At 42.0% G+C, this 19,679-nt stretch overlaps 1 protein-coding gene across 5 annotated transcripts in view; it reads left to right on the forward strand.

Annotated features, from left to right (window-relative positions):
* The window catches only part of LOC124867429 (transient receptor potential cation channel subfamily M member 1-like), a 36,121-nt gene extending 19,899 nt beyond the window's left edge, over window positions 1–16,222 (forward strand). For 4 of the 5 annotated variants that reach the window (XM_047363865.1, XM_047363867.1, XM_047363869.1 and 1 more), the window contains 15 exons: window positions 2,633–2,773; window positions 2,948–2,977; window positions 3,061–3,353; window positions 5,139–5,367; window positions 5,636–5,764; window positions 5,836–5,973; window positions 6,938–7,066; window positions 7,168–7,419; window positions 7,767–7,959; window positions 10,269–10,289; window positions 11,071–11,215; window positions 12,630–12,832; window positions 13,397–13,529; window positions 13,786–14,147; window positions 15,069–16,222. In XM_047363865.1, coding sequence (XP_047219821.1) covers window positions 2,633–2,773; window positions 2,948–2,977; window positions 3,061–3,353; window positions 5,139–5,367; window positions 5,636–5,764; window positions 5,836–5,973; window positions 6,938–7,066; window positions 7,168–7,419; window positions 7,767–7,959; window positions 10,269–10,289; window positions 11,071–11,215; window positions 12,630–12,832; window positions 13,397–13,529; window positions 13,786–14,147; window positions 15,069–15,673 — 3,003 coding nt within the window. In that variant the 3' untranslated portion in view covers window positions 15,674–16,222. The remainder of the gene's footprint in view (window positions 1–2,632; window positions 2,774–2,947; window positions 2,978–3,060; window positions 3,354–5,138; window positions 5,368–5,635; window positions 5,765–5,835; window positions 5,974–6,937; window positions 7,067–7,167; window positions 7,420–7,766; window positions 7,960–10,268; window positions 10,290–11,070; window positions 11,216–12,629; window positions 12,833–13,396; window positions 13,530–13,785; window positions 14,148–15,068) is intronic. The other variant, XM_047363866.1, reaches the window with a different exon arrangement.
* The last annotated feature ends 3,457 nt before the right edge of the window (window positions 16,223–19,679 follow it).

Here is a 19,679-nt window from a genome sequence, read left to right on the forward strand (position 1 = left end):
TCATCAACCTGGGAGGGGCTATAAGGTCATCTCCAAACCACCTGAAGTCCATCATTCTACAGAGGGGAAGATTATTCCCAAGAAGAAACCATCAGACAGCTGCCAATATTCCCAGGAAAGGACGTCCCAGCAGATTCAGCCCCAGGTCAGAGCATGAAGCTCAGAGAAATGACCAAAAACCTAAGAGCTCCAGGCCTCATTTAGCAGGTTAAATGTTAAAGGTCATGCCACTGAACCAGTATGGCTGTTTGGGTGTGTTGAAGGAGAAAGCATCTACTCTCTAAAAGCAAGATGACAGAAGGACTTAGGTTAGCAATGGGTGAAAGACTTCTGGGACAATGTCCTTTGGACAGATGAGACCAAAGCAGAGATGTTTGACCATAATCCACTGAACCATGTTTTGGAGGAAACCAATTACATCACAAACACCTCATACTTAGTGTCAAGCATGGTGGGGGAGGAGTGATGATATGGGCTTGTTTTGGAGCCACATGACCTAGGCAACTACAGGTCCTTCTCAAAATATTAGCATATTGTGATAAAGTTCATTATTTTCCATAATGTCATGATGAAAATTTTACATTCATATATTTTAGATTCATTGCACACTAACTGAAATATTTCAGGTCTTTTATTGTCTTAATACGGATGATTTTGGCATACAGCTCATGAAAACCCAAAATTCCTATCTCACAAAATTAGCATATCATTAAAAGGGTCTCTAAACGAGCTATGAACCTAATCATCTGAATCAACGAGTTAACTCTAAACACCTGCAAAAGATTCCTGAGGCCTTTAAAACTCCCAGCCTGGTTCATCACTCAAAACCCCAATCATGGGTAAGACTGCCGACCCGACTGCTGTCCAGAAGGCCACTATTGACACCCTCAAGCAAGAGGGTAAGACACAGAAAGAAATTTCTGAACGAATTGGCTGTTCCCAGAGTGCTGTATCAAGGCACCTCAGTGGGAAGTCTGTGGGAAGGAAAAAGTGTGGCAGAAAACGCTGCACAACAAGAAGAGGTGACCGGACCCTGAGGAAGATTGTGGAGAAGGGCCGATTCCAGACCTTGGGGGACCTGCGGAAGCAGTGGACTGAGTCTGGAGTAGAAACATCCAGAGCCACCGTGCACAGGCGTGTGCAGGAAATGGGCTACAGGTGCCGCATTCCCCAGGTCAAGCCACTTTTGAACCAGAAACAGCGGCAGAAGCGCCTGACCTGGGCTACAGATAAGCAGCACTGGACTGTTGCTCAGTGGTCCGAAGTACTTTTTTCGGATGAAAGCAAATTCTGCATGTCATTCGGAAATCAAGGTGCCAGAGTCTGGAGGAAGACTGGGGAGAAGGAAATACCAAAATGACAGAAGTCCAGTGTCAAGTACCCACAGTCAGTGATGGTCTGGGGTGCCGTGTCAGCAGGTGTTGGTCCACTGTGTTTTATCAAGGGCAGGGTCAATGCAGCTAGCTATCAGGAGATTTTGGAGCACTTCATGCTTCCATCTGCTGAAAAGCTTTATGGAGATGAAGATTGAATTTTTCAGCACAACCTGGCACCTGCTCACAGTGCCAAAACCACTGGTAAATGGTTTACTAACCATGGTATCACTGTGCTCAATTGGCCTGCCAACTCTCCTGACCTGAACCCCATAGAGAATCTGTGGGATATTGTGAAGAGAACGTTGAGAGACTCAAGACCCAACACTCTGGATGAGCTAAAGGCCGCTATCGAAGCATCCTGGGCCTCCCTAAGACCTCAGCAGTGCCACAGGCTGATTGCCTCCATGCCACGCCGCATTGAAGCAGTCATTTCTGCCAAAGGATTCCCAACCAAGTATTGAGTGCATAACTGTACATGATTATTTGAAGGTTGACGTTTTTTGTATTAAAAACACTTTTCTTTTATTGGTCGGATGAAATATGCTAATTTTGTGAGATAGGAATTTTGGGTTTTCATGAGCTGTATGCCACAATCATCCGTATTAAGACAATAAAAGACCTGAAATATTTCAGTTAGTGTGCAATGAATCTAAAATATATGAATGTTAAATTTTCATCATAACATTACGGAAAATAATGAACTTTATCACAATATGCTAATATTTTGAGAAGGACCTGTAGTTGTCCCAGAGTGGACCATGATCTCCTCTGTACACCAAAGGATTCTATAGTCCAATGTGAGTCCATCTGTCCAACACCTGAAGCTTGGCCAAACTGGGTCATGAACATAACCATGATCCAAACACAGCAGCAGCTCTACAGCAAGATGGCTGAAAAATAAATTAATTAACATGTTGAAATGGTCCAGTCAAAGTTCAGACCTCAAAAAACTGCTGTGGTGGGACCTTCAGAGAGCTGAGCAGAAACCTCAATGAACTGAAATAATGTGGGAAAGAAGAATGGACCCAAGTCCATGCCAATGAACTGGAGTGTGCCAATGAACGAAGTCTCCCTTTCTTAAAAGCGGTTTTGCTACCAAATATTTGAAATGTTATCCCATGATACCCTTTTAGCCTAAAGAACCATGTTCAGAGCAGCAGACAGATGGATTTGCTTCTTTAGATGCAAGATCTTCCGTAAAATGGAGAAAATATTCAGACTGAATTCTTTCCAGCTTTCACTGATGTGTGTTTCAGGGGAATCTTCCTCCAGATTACCAAATAACCCTGATTGATATCGGGCTGGTTCTGGAGTTTCTGATGGGTGGAGCATATCGCTGCAATTACACCAGGAAGAACTTCAGGACACTGTATAACAACCTGTATGGTCTGAAAAGAGTGAGTAAGGGTGGCGGCAGTAGGAGGTTACATCTGTGCAGGACACCCTCCGTTTAATTTGAACTGGGCTTTCTTAACCTGTTCAAATTAATAAGAACCTCCGTGCAACTTCAACAGAACAAACCAGCTTAATCAGCTTCTAATTTTCTCGTCTGCCTTTTTTCTGTCTTGCAGCCCAAAGCTCTGAAGCTGCTTGGTATGGAGGTGAGGAAATGTTGTTGTTGAAGAGAAACTGGACTGCTGAAAGAAGAAAAGTTGCTCATCTGTTCTGATTTTGGTTTCTGAAGGACGATGAACCTCGACCAAAGGGGAAAGGGAAGAAGAACAAGAAAAAAGAGGAGGAAGTGGACATTGATGTGGATGACCCTGAGGTCAGCAGGTTCCAGTATCCCTTCAATGAGCTGATGGTGTGGGCGGTGCTGATGAAGCGCCAGAAGATGGCGTTGTTCCTGTGGCAACGGGGTGAGGAGGCCATGGCTAAAGCCCTAGTGGCCTGTAAACTCTATAAGACCATGGCTCATGAATCATCCCAGAGCGAGTTGGTGGACGACATTTATCAGGATCTGGAAAATAACTCCAAGTGAGTCCCCACAACCAAAGTCCATTTCTGGTTCTGTTCACCATGTTTAGACCATGAGTCCTGCTCCTGTTATGTTCAAGGTCAGTCCTGGTAATTATTCTCAGGTTCTGGTCAGATGGGCTGATTTTCTGAATAAAGTTTGAGGAGAGTCAGATCCATATCCTGTTCCCAGCTGACTCGTGTCTGCTGATCTTTCATGTGTTAGAATTATGATCATTGATTAATTAATCTTTATCAATAATTATAATTAAAAATCATAATTTAACAAAATTAATTTCTTAACCAAAATCCTCATTTATGAATTGAGACCAGGGATGTTTTCTGGTGTTGTAATTGTGGCTCAACGCCTTTGATAATTACAACCGCTAAATACTCAGTAATAATTAATAACTATTACCAGAGATGTCAATGTTTAATTGACCGTTTCTGCCGAAACGTGTGGAACTTCAACCTTATCTTGACTGACGAATCAATCTTGCACAAAATAAACACAAAACACCTTCTGTTTATCTATGTGAACATTTATTAAATCACAGCCCTGATACACTCGCTCTTCCGATTTAATAATCTTCACCTACTCAAACATGCAAAGTTCTACACAAAAGGGGTAAAATATCTAACTAAACAAAATAAAGCAAAACAGCAGTGGGTGTGTATGGGATCAAACCAGCAGTTATGGCAAAATGATAATATGGCAAAGGGATGTGGTGGTGAGTGGAGGTTGGGAGCGTAGCTCAAACTGCAATTCAGTCATAAAACATCCCCCAACTCTGCGCAAGGTGAGCACACAAAGCGTTATAAAACTTTTGGCGGCAAGCTAGTAAGCAGTAAAGTTGAAGACAAAGAAAATGCTGAATTTCACCATGAGGTTATTGTAACAGTCCAGTCTCACAGCGCACCTGCACTTGCTCCCTGTTTGTAAATAACCCCGCAAAGCACACACAAAGCTGGGCAGCACAGCGGCTCCCAGACATCCAACACAGCACGTCAAAGTTTCAATAAAAAGGTTGCATGCACATATAATTCAGAACACATTAGATTAAATGGCGAGTCTAATCGCATTAAAACCTCCTCTACCCTGCCCAGACTTTCTAAGAAAGAAATAAAAATAAAGGATGGGTTTTACCTGTCGTTGTCTTCCTTCTGAGCAGAGTTGAAGAGAGAAAAAAAAAAATGTTGGAAGTTAATGTGCATCCACAGTTAACTTCGAGAAGAGCGGTCAATTTTCGTCCTTTGTCCTCCTTGGCAAAAAGGAAAAATATGATCTGACGGTCAGCAGTCAACTAGAACCGAGCACGGAGGGAAAGTTGCGTCTCCTTGAAACTCCGTAGTTGTGGTTTACGTGTTAAACTCACGTCTTCGATCGGCAAAGTGAAATTTCTGGCCTTCTCATTCCAGAAACCTTGTTCATGAATTTTTCGTTGGTCAACGAAGGAGAATAAATTAAATCCACTCGGGACTCTTCTCCAGATGATGCTTCAGTTGCGTGGTCACCGCGTCACGGTCTCCAGCTGAAGGCGAGTTTTCAAAATGGTCGCCTTCCTATATAATGTCTTGTGACGTCAGACTTGGGACGCCCCGTCATATCAGACGCGGATTTGTAGGAACAGGCTATCCTGCGGTACAAAATGGCCGATGACGTTGAAAAGGGCATAGTGGCGTCCAAGCAACATGCAAATGGTCCAATATTCAGCAAACAAATGGTCCAACACATGAATATGCTGTGAAGACTGTGTGATGTTGTGGACAGTTACCTGAAAAACCTGCTGCTGTGTTTCTGTTTAGGGAGTTTGGTCAGCTTGCCTATGAACTGCTGGATCAGTCATACAAACATGATGAGCAGCTGGCTATGAAGATGTTGACCTATGAGCTGAAGAACTGGAGCAACTCCACCTGCCTGAAGCTGGCTGTAGCTGCCAAACACAGAGACTTCATCGCACACACCTGTAGCCAGATGCTGCTGACTGACATGTGGATGGGGTGCCTGAGGATGGGCAAGAGCAACAGCCTGAAGGTCACAGCAGGGCACTGATGGGCTTTCAGTTTACAGAACAAACAATATTAAATGGAACGAGCATAACTTAAAATTACACAAACACTTGGCAGTCAGTTTGCTTGCCTTAAACAATCAAAAATCTTTGAAACACTTTGGTTTTGACATTTTAACCTTCAACAGAAAGAGTTCAGGAACAACACCCAGAGGGACGTCAGCAGTGCTTCATATAGAGGCTGTGTTAGGACTTGTTTTTGGTAAACCTTCTGTTGTTTTGACTTGTCCTCAGGTGATTTTAGGAATTATTTTCCCCCCTGCCATCCTGCTCCTGGATTTTAGACTTGGAGATGAAGCTTCTCACCAATCATTGAAGGACAACATGATCGGGAAAAGTAAAGATGAGGACAAATCCAACAAGGTATAAAACAAACAAAACAGATGTTGTTAATGCAGATCAAAACAGTTTGAGTACCTGCGCTTCGTTTTCAGGAAGCTTCCTCGAACACCGACATGATGACCAAGAAAGACGATGAAGAAGAGAGCCAGAAGAACCACCTGAGGATTCCCATTGGGAGGAAGATCTACGAGTTTTATAATGCCCCTTTCACCAAGTTCTGGTTCAACACGGCGAGTTTACTTTTCCTACCTTTAACAGAACCTTTTCTCTAAAGTAGGCTGGTATGAATGTTTGGTGATAAAAGTTAAAAGGTGTGGTGTGTCTTTGATCACGAGCTCTGCTCTCATAAAGAAATGTAGAAACAGTTTCATCTCATATATGTTGGCTTCACTCCACCTCCCTTCCAAAATGGTACCAGAACCAGAAATGTGCTGCTAGTTTATACCTGAAACTCGGTTTTTTCTGATTCTGGCACTTAAGAACACTTCTGTGGACTCATACGAAAGCTGAAAGTTAAAGTTCTGGATTTGCTGGTCCATTTCAGTCCAAACCTCATGAAATGAGCCTCATCTGTTCGGTGGCAGGTCTCTAACTTACAGATATGGTGAGAAGATTCAGGGTAGATCTTCTCCTCACTGAAAGGAGTCTGCTGAGGTTCTTCAAAGATTTATTTAAGATGACCGTGCACCTTGCACCAGCCTATGGATGGGTGGATCGATGGATTTAATCAAAATGTTTCTTCTGACTGGATGTACTATTGTTTTGGAGCAAATAGAGAATCTGAGGAGGGAGCTACAGATTAGGGTGATGGCAAGGAAGCCTCAAGGACTTGAAGCTCATCACTAGAAGTAAATCATCAAAATACCAGAGGAGAGATGAAACAATCTGATCAGCAATTAGAAGAGGACCTTGATTGCTGTGATGCCAGTGCAGATGTTTTCCATTTAATATTGATAAGAGGATAAATAGCATTAAAAATGTTATTTTGTAAAATTAAAAAGCAATGATTTTTTAATTCAGATTTTCTCTTTTGACGGATGCTTGTCTCATTTCATATCGGTTCAGTGAAAATACTTTTCAGGCTAAATCTGCCAGGGGTATGAATATTTCCGAGCTTGACTGTATGACATCCTCAGTGCGATGTTCTGTCATGGTCATTTAACGATCACGAAATAAACTCTCTCTGTGTTTCAGATCTCCTACCTGGTGTACCTCATGCTTTATAACTACATCATCCTGGTGAAGATGGAGCGCTGGCCTTCTCTGCAGGAATGGATTGTCATCTCTTACATCATCACTCTGGGCCTGGAGAAAATCAGACAGGTATGTCCCAAACAGACATGGGTTGTTACAGCGAGTTTATGGATGGACGTTAAATTTGTGCTTTCTTCTGTTGAGAACCCTGACACCCTTTCTGCTGTTAGATCCTCATGTCAGAGCCAGGAAAGCTGAAACAGAAGATCAGTGTGTGGTTGGAGGATTACTGGAACATCACCGACCTGGCGGCCATCACTGTCTTCCTGCTGGGCTTACTGCTGCGACTCCAGAGTGAGCCCTCCATGGGCTATGGACGAGTCATCTACTGCGTTGACATTATTTTCTGGTACATCCGAGTCCTCGACATCTTTGGAGTCAACAAGTACCTGGGCCCCTACGTCATGATGATCGGGAAGATGGTAGGAAGTCACGGAGGAGTACCAATACAGTGCAATCATATGTAACTTTAACCAAGGCTTTGATGCCACAGAGGGAACTGGGAATGTTCTGGTCTGAAACACCAAACAAACTCCAAAGGCAACCTCTAGAAGACCTTCAGAAAGCCTGGAGATCTGGAGATCAGGACCACTCTAAAAGTTTACAGGAAAATATGGATTCTTTAAGGGAAACAGTTTGATACACTGAACCAAAGCATCACGCAGTTATAAATAAATCATCTACTAAAAAAAGTAAAATGTTTATTTTGTGTTTGTACCTTTGAATCTCTGCCTAAGTTGGTTGTCCCTTGTCTCCAACATGTCTCTAGATGATTGACATGCTGTACTTCGTTGTCATCATGCTGGTGGTGTTGATGAGTTTTGGTGTAGCTCGGCAGGCCATCCTCCATCCAGATGAGGAACCTACATGGCGTCTGGCTCGGAACATCTTCTACATGCCTTACTGGATGATCTACGGAGAAGTGTTTGCAGACTCCATAGACCGTAAGACTAGCGTCTATAGTAAGGCATCTGTTAATCTTCCCTCAGTCTTCCCCATCCTGATCATGTTTTCCTTGCCCTAAAATTAATTGGGGCTACCATTATTTTCCATGATCTCTGATTTGTCTTCTTCCACATCTTGACCTCCCCCAGTCTCTCTCTCCTTCTTTCTGGATTGTTCTCTCCTTGATTGTATCCTGATCTCCACCATCTTCCTCATGCTTTCCTCATGTTGCTTCTGTCCATACAAAGTTTTCCCATTTTTCCTCCTTCCTGTTTCTCTTAACCTTGTCTTAACCTCTTCTCTTAATCTTCTCACTCATCCTCTCCATCGTCTGATCCTGCTCCTCTGTCTCCTCAGACCAATTGTTTTAATGTCTTCAGAGTCCTGTCGACCAGTATTTTGTCCCTGATCAACATTGTTTTATTAATGAATGAATGAGAATTCACAGATACAATGTGTTACTGTTAATCTTAAAGTTAGCCCCTATGGGCCTTAGAAAGTGACACCAAGCTTTTGCTTCCAGGTTGGACTGCAGGTCTGCAGCAACCTGCAGCAGCATCAGGAAACAATAGAGCCACTTGATTTTTAGTTTATTGGAATGAAATATGAACCTGCATGAATTTGACCTGTTTGTAAGGTGACTTGTAATTGCATTTATTGTGATTTGGCTCTATATATTTAAGCTGAATGCTTCTGGGAAACTTTTTGAATACACTCAATAATCCCAGATTAGAAATAAAATAATCTCCCGTTGGCTACACATCTGAAGACTGAACCGCTATTAAAACTACGCCCGTGGCTGGCTTGAGCCAAGTTAGGGTCACACTCATCATTTTATTAGGTACACCTGTTTAATATAAGCAACTGAGTGCATTCAGGCATCTAGATGTGGGGAAGATGACTTGCTGAAGTTTCAACTGAGCATCAGGATGGGACAGAGAGGAGACGACTCTGAACGTGAGCTGGTTTCAGTATTTCAGAACCTGGTGATTTACTTGGATTTTCACAACAACCATCTCTCAGGTCCAGAGAGAATGGCCTTAAAAAGAAAGGATCTCCAGTGAGCAGCAGCTGTGGAGGAAGTATTTTATTGAGGTCAGAGATCAGAGGAGAAAGGGCTGATTGGTTCCAGACTGGTTAGGAAGGAAACATCAGCTCAAACAACCATTGGTTCCAACCAAGGTCTGAAGGTACAACATGTAGAACCTGGAAGCAATTGGTCTACAGCAGCTGAGGACCACACCAGGTACCACTCCTGTCAGCTAAGAACAGGAAACCTATTAAACATTTCCCACATGGGTTCAACAGAATTCGATTCAATTCAGTTAATTTATATAACTAGCATTCAAAACACATCGTCTGAAGGTACTTAACAAAAACAATCAGGTACATACATTCCAATTTATTCCTTGTTATCAAACAGTGCAGTGAAATTCAGTTTATTATTCAAGCGGGTTAAAAAGTTTCTATTTAAGAAAACCCAGCAGATGGCATCGGGTGACTTGTAGCATTCACTCCTCCTGGATGAGCATGTAGCGACAGTAGAGAGGAAAACTCCCGTTTAACAGGATGAAACCTCCAACAGAACCAGAACCAAGCTCAGTGTGAGCGGCCATCTGCCACGACCAACTGGGGGTTTGAGAGAACAGAGCAGAGACAGATAAAGAACACAGAAGCACTGATCCAGGAGTACTTTCTATGAGGAAGAAAAGTGATACATTAATGCTGGTAGTTTATTTAGTGGCTTCATCCAGGAGAGAAACAAAGCTAAACAGAGAAACTCTGAGCCAGTTTTCAAGTCTAGAGGATGAATTAAACTAGAGCTGGACCATAACAGGTTGGACAAATGGTTTCTTGTTCGATGAGTCCAGACTTCAGCTGCAATATCCAGATGGGTGGGTCAGAATTTGCTGGAATCAACATGAAAGCGTGGATTTTATGAATGAAACAGTTTCCACAAAGGTAAAACCAAGCAGGACTCTAAACATTTTCCAACCAAAACCGAATATTCCCAAACATTCCTTAACATTGCCTTCCTAATATTGCGTGTATTTAGAAAGTTCTCAAGAGGTATTTGGAAGCTCTACACGAGTTTCAACCACTAATGTATATTAATGTTAATGCAAATATGGACAATAGGTGGCAGCATTCTACCATTTGTTCCAATGTCCATTGATTGCCCCATATTCACCTTGTTCATGAAGACGTTTTGATCCTCCTTGGTTTAAGATGTTTTATCTTCTGTTGAAACCAGAAGTCATTATCCCAGATTGATGATGTGTTTGCTCTGCTGCACTTCTGTTCACCATCTGCTGCTGATGAACAGTTTATGCCATGGAGATTAACCGTAAGTCAATGCTTTCTGTCAGGTTTGTATCACAGCCCGGATTAGTTATCAACACTGTTTAGTACATTTAATTTTTGCTGTTTTTGTTTCTTACTTGATATTATTCGCTCTGTTTTTTCATGTAAAGACAATGTATGCTTCAGTCTGTTATACTGATTAAACACAAGCTTTTCAAAATAAGAGTCTGTATCTGATGCTTTCAGCTCAGAGGTCTTGTAGCTAGGAGTAGGAGTCTGAAGGTAATTTTCACATTCAGGTTCTGCAGGGCCAAATGTTACAGAACAGGTATGTTCTGCTCAACCAGGTGTTTTCATTTTGTCACAGTGAGTTATACATGGGGTCCTTGTATAAGCATCAATTATTACAATAAACCAATTTAAGATTTATGTAAGAAAAGAGTCCTCAGGTGTGAGTGAGATACTGGAGTCTGGGAAGGACTGAAGTCCTGTTCATGACGGACTCCACCAGTCCCTGCCACCTTGAAGGGGGTTTGATGGCTTATAGAAACTGAATGGATCAATGCATAGAAAGATGCTAGGAGAGAAGTTGAGTTCCAGAGATTCTTTAAAGTAGTGAGGGAATCCCAGGTCTGATTGCTTTAGGTAACTTAAAACCCTGATGAGAACATCTGAACTGAGACTGCCTTGTATGTAAGGACAGCAGAACCAGGCAACGGTGCGACTATAGATCTGTCTTTTGAAAAGGTTCAGTCAGCCCAAGGGCTCATCTGTAGAGAGGGATGGACCATAATACATGACTACTTCTGTTTGTGTGGTTTTAGCTCCGTGTGGAGACAACATGTATGATGAAGATGGGAAGAAGCTTCCTCCATGTATTCCTGGAGCCTGGCTAACTCCGGCTATCATGGCTTGTTATCTGCTGGTGGCCAACATCCTCCTCGTCAACCTGCTCATTGCTGTTTTCAAGTTAGTACACAGTTAAACAAATCAGACAACTGGTTTGGTGGTTTTTCAAAGTTAAAATGATAATAAAGCAAAGGAAAAAGAACGTAAAATGAAATGATCAAAAGAATGACGAAGAATTTTAGCTGTGAGCAATAAAAGCCTAGAGATCAGTTCCTGTGTAGCCATCAATCAGTGCTACACTTTTCAATTCAATTCAATTCAGTTTATTTATAAAGCGCCAATTCACAACACATGTCGTCTCAAGGTTCTTCACAAAAGTCAAGTTCATACATTCCAATTAATCCTAATCATTGAACAGTGCAGGCAGATTCAGTTATTTATTCAAACTGGATAAAAAGTTTTTCTATCTAAGGAAACCCAGCAGATTGCATCCAGTCAGTGACTTGCAGCATTTACTCCTCCTGGATGAGCATGTAGAGACAGTGGACAGTCACTGGCGTTGACATTGCAGCAATCCCTTATACTGAGCATGCATGTAGCGACAGTGGAGAGGAAAAACTCCCTTTTAACAGGAAGAAACCTCCAGCAGAACCAGGCTCAGTGTGAGCGGCCATCTGCCATGACCAACTGGGGGTTTGAGAGAACAGAGCAGAGACACAAAGAAAACAAAGAAGCACTGATCCAGGAGTACTTTCTATGGGAAGGAAAAGTAAATGTTAATGGATGTAGCTCCTTTAGTCATTTCATCTAGAAAGAAAGAACAGATAAACTCTGAGCCAATTTTCAAGGTTAGAGTCTGAAAGAGAGCACATAGAGTTAGTCACAGTACAAGCTCAGTCAGTAGCCATGTCTAGGAGAGAGAAAGGGTTAAACACCAAAAGACAGGACTATGTGGATCATCTGTAGAAGGTGAGCATTAAGTTGTTGCCAGCAGAAGCTTGGACAATTCCCCTCTCCAGAAAGGTGTCACAGGTAGACACAGAGTCAGGCCAGGTGTAGCTTCTAGGAAGATAAAAGAGAGAACATAAAGTTAAAAGCTGAAATAACAGCAAATAATGCAAAATTGGAGAGTAGTGTGAGAATGTAGCGAAGAGGGTAAAGTGGTCATTATGTCCTCCAGCAGCCTAAGCCTATAGCATCATAACTACAGAGATAGTTTCAGTTCAGATTATTTAGTTAAACGGCGCTTATTTACAACAATGTTGTCTCAAGGAACCCCACAATGGGTCCCACTGATGGTCATTGTTATACTAAAAACCACAAGGATTGGGATACCTCTCTCTGTCAGACTGATTATAACAATTTTTCTACACTTGTGCGGCATTTCTATAAGGACAAATGCAGTTTTATGAAATGTATGATTCATATCCACATTTCCAGAAATGGAAAATGTTTCCCTGAAAACCCAACTGTTGGTAACTTTACCTCCAACTTTGGCTCCACTGCAGGAACTCTTCATCTTTTTCTCCCACAGCAACACCTTCTTTGAGGTGAAGTCCATCTCCAACCAGGTGTGGAAGTTTCAGCGGTACCAGCTGATCATGACCTTTCACGACCGCCCCATCTTACCTCCTCCCCTCATCATCATCCCCCACATCTACATTGTGCTGAAGAGGCTGTGCTGCTACTGCAGACGAAAGCCGGAGGGGGAGCGAGACGACCGCGAGAGGCGACTCCGTAAAAGCACACACCACATGAGGGCTGACATCAGTTTAGACATCAAATCAGAGAAAACTGGTTTTATTATTATTATTTAATCAGCTGCATGTAGATATCTAGGAAGAACTCAATGAACCATGGCTGTGGCACAAAGAATGGTTGGAGCAAAGACCCATGAATCTTCTGTCAGGGAGTAACTGACCTGGAGTAACAGAGAACCACTAATGTGTAACAGCAGTTCAAGTCATGTTTTAGAATCTCAAAGAATTTATGGATACCGGTTTTGGAGGACTGGGTATAGAAATCTTATAAAGAAAATTTTTTTGTTTATGTTTTGAAGTGAGGTCCATCAAGGCACGTATTAGTGGCTAACATGTTACCTGCACAAGCCACAAGTTTTATGCAAGTGAGTTTGAAGAAAGATGGATAAATTATTCTTCAGCAGTAGGACCACAGCTTGTCCAACTGGTTGGCCTGAAAACAGATTTACTCCTAATTTCCGTTTGGATACAGCATCAATTTATAAAAAATGAATCAGACACATTAGAGTGATATTTGTGACTTTAAACGTTGTTTTCTCAGAGCTGGTGCTTAATGCAGAGGAGATAAAGAGTCTGTATGAGTTTGAGGAGCAGTGTGTGGAAGAATACTTCAGAGAGAAAGAAGACGAGAAGCAGTCCTCCAACAATGAGCGAATCAGAGTCACATCTGAGAGGTCAAGACGAAACCCCCTCCTTAAACTTACTAATGAGTAGCTATAACTCTGACCTGATGGTTTTATTTCACCTGGTTTGAAATAAAAACATCTATCTTTGCACTTTAGAAATATAACTCAAAAGCATCAAGTAACTGAAGTTAATAGTGATTAGTTTTTGATTCAGGATTCTGGTTTTCTCTGTAGTTTCTTATTTGAAACTTTAGCAGACTCATTGTTGCTTTCTTGATTGTGAAGTTCTCTTGTGTCTGTTCAGGGTGGAGAATATGTCCATGCGTCTCGAGGAGGTGAATGAGAGGGAACACTCAATGAAGGCATCGCTGCAGACAGTGGACCTCCGCCTGGCTCAGTTGGAGGAGTTTTCAGGACGGATGATGAACGCTCTGGAGAAGCTGGCTGGCGTGGATCGGGCCGACCTGGTTCGTACGCGCTCCAGATCGTCTGTATGTGAGCCATCCTCTCTGCTGCGGCACGGCAGCATCAACAGCGCTGACGGATACAGCCTTTACCGGTACCAGCTGGACCATGGTGACAGGACAGCTGGAGACACCGAGGACAAGAGAGTCCATCTCAGTCCAGAGAGAAAAGCACCAAAACCAGAGGGAGGACATGCAACAGGTAGAGCAAAGAAATGATTCCTCCCAAGACATTTAAGCTAAGTTGAGACTCTGATTTCATTCGCTTTGACAACATCTGTAAGCTTAAATTTCCTCTCTACATTGATTTGCTCATAACAAACAGGCAGAAAATGTTAACATCTGTGGTTTGGGGCCAGGAAATCCTCAGCACCGTTCTTCCTGCTTTTACCATTCTAGATCAGAAGTGGGCAATCCCAGCCCTTGAGAGCGGCTACATGGGTTATATGTGCCACTGCTAGAAGAACAGATCATTAACAGGTTCCATATTTTCTTAGTTATCACCTCCTGATTGGAATTTAGACCACCTCCTCTTCAAGCTATCACTTGGATCCACTTACATTATTAACAACAGCAACTGGGTAGCGAGTCGAGATGGTTCTGGAACAGAAGTTTCTGTTTTCAACAAACCTGAATCAAACAATGTGGTCAATAGAGATACTGAAAAACTAGTCAATGCATTTGTTAACCCAAGGCTATTGTGATTCTTTGCTATCAAGATATCCACAGAATGCAGTTAAAAGCCTCCAGGTGATCCAAAATGCTGTGCTGGAGGTTTCCTCCTGTTAAAGGGGAGTATTTATTTTCCCTGTTGCCAGACAGATGCTCAGGAGGATGAATTGCTGCAAACTCAGAGACTTGTAGCAATAAACTGGGATTCCTTACATAACTTTTACTCTATCACATTAAAACTAGGATTAAACCTGAATTAAAATCTGCCTGTATGATCAAATTGTCTGGGTTCTACCTCATTAAATTTCTGGATATGAATTGAACCTGTCTGTCTTTTAAAGTGCCAAGAGATGATCCATTTATGGAGTCTACACAAGAAGAATCCGGCCAAATTATATGATAAATATAAAATATGATACTCTGTCTGACTTACTGTCCTTCTTGTTTGCAGGGGCCATTAAGGAGCTTGTTTCAACTCTTGAAGTCGTAGGTCTGAGGGACAGGACCCAGTCTCTGTCCAACGTTGATATCTTGATATCCCCCTGTGACCCTTCCTCTACTCTATCACATGCTGGCCTGATGCAGACTAAGGATGCAGACTTAGACAAATCATCACAGAAGAGCAGACTGGGGACAGTTTCATCCTTTCCCCTGGAGAAGTCCAAAGTAATGCAGTATTTAACATCTCCAACTCTAGACAGCAAGAAATCCATCAGCACCATTGCCTGTGACCCCATCCAGCTGGAGGGGCTTGACAGTCTGACATCCCCCCAGATGATGAAAGGAAAGGTTGAAGGTGGAGAGGAGGGACCCAAGCTGCCAGGTCAGGAACTGAAGGGTAAGACTGGAGTTGGTGAGCAGGATGAGGAGCTGCTGGTGGATGAGGACAGGATCTACCCTCGCTCAAACAGTCTCAACACCAACCCAAGGAAAACTAGGACTAAGAGACAGGAGGAAGATGTGAAGCTTCGATCATCTAGCAGTGTTAAAGACTTGGTGTCAGTGTTCAGGGGGGCTCAGGAAGCTTTGAACCAGAACCGGGTTCAGAGACTCTGAAATTTTGTTGACTGAGGTGAGGTCTGGACTCAGCAGATGTTCCATGTTCTGGAGGTCAATACTGACTGAAAAACCTGTCTTTAAATGATTAAATGACCTGAACCGACCCAGTCTCACCAACAGTGTGTTGTCATGCTAAAAACGTTAAACTTGGAAATGACAACTTCAGGACATTGGAGGTACTGGGAGCAGGTTAGTCCTGTAGATGATCGCTACCAAAGCTCTCCTCTTAGATCATTTTTTTCAGTGGATATCAGAGGGACAGTTTATTGTGAAAGTACGGACTACATGAGAGTAGTTAATATCTGACATGAAATGTAAGCAATCAGAGAAATCAAAGAATGATGGAAGAATCCAGCATATGATGCAGACTGAATTTTATTAAAGCAAGTAAAACTAATACAGCATAAAGTAGGTAATAAAATGTGACCGGTTCCACTGGGATATGACCAATTAATACAAGTTACTTTTAGAGAGGTTCTGCATTTGTTTTTTGTTCAGCCTGCTAATCTGTTAGCATTTTATTAATAAAACACTGACTTGTGGCGATGTTTAGTATGATTATTTCTCAAAAACTCTCATCAAAATACAAAAGTCATGAAAGACAAACAAGAAAAAAGGTTTTTTAGAGCCTCATTCTTCAACGTAATGTTAGTGTAATACATTCTCTGGCCACATGAGGGCACAGTATCAAACTAAAGAGCAGTTTTCATACAGTCAAGTTTAACACAAAGTGCTTCAAAGAAAGTGAAAACATAGGGAAAGACATTTAACCAAATAATAAAATGATAAAAATAATAAAAACAATTGTTAATAAAATAAAAATCAATCAAATACAGAGGATGAGAAAGTGTGAAAACACCCATGTAGATTAGAGAGGAAACACTGAAGATATGTTTATATATTATATGGAGAAAGGTAAAATGATTAAATAAAATGAATTAAAATATTTCACTTAAGACTTTACATATTAAACATGAATAAAAATACATTTTAAATAATAAAGAAAAATGTAATTAAAACATAACTAACTGTGAAATTACTAATTTAAACAGCAATACAACGATACATTATAAGTACCCACTGTAACAGTTACTAAAATGTTTATTAATAACTACAAAACATGATGAACAACTCTTAACTTTAACTAAAGGCCAGACTGAATAGCTGCCCTCAGGTCTTCAGGAAGGCAGGTCCACAGCTAGAACCTTTCCAGAACACCTGTGGGGTCTCTAGAGGGGTCTTATGGCCCACAACAAGAAGCCAAGCTGTACTTTTAATCAGTATGAATAATGACTGAATATATATATATATATATATATATATATATATATATATATATATACAGATAAAGTTCATTATTTTCCATAATGTCATGATGAAAATTTAACATTCATATATTTTAGATTCATTGCACACTAAGTGAAATATTTCAGGTCTTTTATTGTCTTAATACGGATGATTTTGTCATACAGCTCATGAAAACCCAAAATTCCTATCTCACAAAATTAGCATATCATTAAAAGGGTCTCTAAACGAGCTATGAACCTAATCATCTGAATCAACGAGTTAACTCTAAACACCTGCAAAAGATTCCTGAGGCCTTTAAAACTCCCAGCCTGGTTCATCACTCAAAACCCCAATCATGGGTAAGACTGCCGACCTGACTGCTGTCCAGAAGGCCACTATTGACACCCTCAAGCAAGAGGGTAAGACACAGAAAGACATTTCTGAACAAATAGGCTGTTCCCAGAGTGCTGTATCAAGGCACCTCAGTGGGAAGTCTGTGGGAAGGAAAAAGTGTGGCAGAAAACGCTGCACGAGAAGAGGTGACCGGACCCTGAGGAAGATTGTGGAGAAGGGCCGATTCCAGACCTTGGGGGACCTGTGGAAGCAGTGGACTGAGTCTGGAGTAGAAACATCCAGAGCCACCGTGCACAGGCGTGTGCAGGAAATGGGCTACAGGTGCCGCATTCCCCAGGTCAAGCCACTTTTGAACCAGAAACAGTGGCAGAAGCGCCTGACCTGGGCTACAGAGAATCAGCACTGGACTGTTGCTCAATGGTCCAAAGTACTTTTTTCGGATGAAAGCAAATTCTGCATGTCATTCGGAAATCAAGGTGCCAGAGTCTGGAGGAAGACTGGGGAGAAGGAAATGCCAAAATGCCAGAAGTACAGTGTCAAGTACCCACAGTCAGTGATGGTCTGGGGTGCCGTGTCAGCTGCTGGTGTTGGTCCACGGTGTTTTATCAAGGGCAGGGTCAATGCAGCTAGCTATCAGGAGATTTTGGAGCACTTCATGCTTCCATCTGCTGAAAAGCTTTATGGAGATGAAGATTTCATTTTTCAGCACGACCTGGCACCTGCTCACAGTGCCAAAACCACTGGTAAATGGTTTACTGACCATGGTATCACTGTGCTCAATTGGCCTGCCAACTCTCCTGACCTGAACCCCATAGAGAATCTGTGGGATATTGTGAAGAGAACGTTGAGAGACTCAAGACCCAACACTCTGGATGAGCTAAATGCCGCTATTGAAGCATCCTGGGCCTCCATAAGACCTCAGCAATGCCACAGGCTGATTGCCTCCATGCCACGCCGCATTGAAGCAGTCATTTCTGGCCTTTAGCTTTCTTTCCTGTTTCAGTTCGACCACAAAGAGCAAAGAAATAATGAGTGTCATTTCATCGTAAAGCGTAACGGCCTTCAGTTCTCCACTAAAAAGTATATAAATAATTAGGGACCAAACCAATAAGAGCCTTATAAACCACAGTTATCCAGTGTGTGTGAAGCCTTACATGTAAGGAAGGCATGTCAACTTTAGCTACATCTCACAGTGGTGGGCGAGGCGGATACAACAAAAAGTTCTCCGCCAGGAAAGATCTAAACCATTTCAGTGCAGTAGCAGAAGGGCCTGAAAATGTTCCATACAAGACATTAAAACATTTTTCTGTTTTGCTCTCATCCAAACTGTTCCACGTCCCCTTGATTAACTCGCCAGCATTCAATGCCATTCTCCACCCTTCCCTCAGTTTATAGGCTCCCTGATTGTTATGGTTTATTGCTTGTTCCTCCTGTTATTCTGCCCGTGCTCCATGTCTCGTTCTCCTTGTGCAATTTCTGTTTTCTTTATTAAACCTCCATCATGATCCTTCCAAACTCCTGTCTGCATTTTGGTCCAGCTTTAAACTCAAAACATGACACAGTCTAGGAGAACCAGGATCACATGGTCCCCTGAAGCTAAAGCCAGAAGGATATCATTATCACTCCTTGGCAAAGCAAATTCTTCACAATGAAGAGATTTAAAACACAAATGAAAAATGTCAAGGACATAATTTCAAAATGCTTTCAGGTGGCTGTAAACAAATTTCTCCTGAATTTTAGAGGAAAAATAGGCCTAAAACTGGACAAACCTCAGTGAAAGGCTCAACATGAGTAGATTCATTCAGCCAAGGTTCTGATTTAGTTTTAGGTTTCCTGGTTTTTAATGGAACCACCGCATATAAAGAACGTTGACAGGAAGAATAAACCAAGGAGCTGAGCTCAGAGTTCACATAAACCTGATTAGACAAACCTGAAAACTGAGCAGTGTTGGGAATTTGTGATTAAATTAACTATTTGGGGCACCACGTGATTATCAGGAACAAAAGCCAAACACATTTAGTTTACATAGAGTATCTTGAAAAGGTATTCAACCCCTTTGTATTTTCTTGTTTTGTTGCCTCAAAACCTGGGGTTAAAAGGAATTGAGAGTTGTCACCATTTCATTATCAGAACATGTCTCCAACATTTTTAATTGTGAAGCAAACAACATCTTGGACAAAATAACAGAAAACTTCAGCGTGCATAACTGTTCACCCCCTTAAAGTCAGTACTTTGTAGAGCTATTCCAGGTGCAAATGGCTTCAGTCGCCATCAGCTCGCCACATCTTCCCACTGGGATTTCTGTCCATTCCTCAAGGCTAAAAATATCACAGCAGTCCCTCTCGTGGACTGGTGGACTGAG

The sequence above is a fragment of the Girardinichthys multiradiatus genome, chromosome 4, assembly GCF_021462225.1.
Source record: "Girardinichthys multiradiatus isolate DD_20200921_A chromosome 4, DD_fGirMul_XY1, whole genome shotgun sequence".
NCBI lineage: Eukaryota > Metazoa > Chordata > Actinopteri > Cyprinodontiformes > Goodeidae > Girardinichthys > Girardinichthys multiradiatus.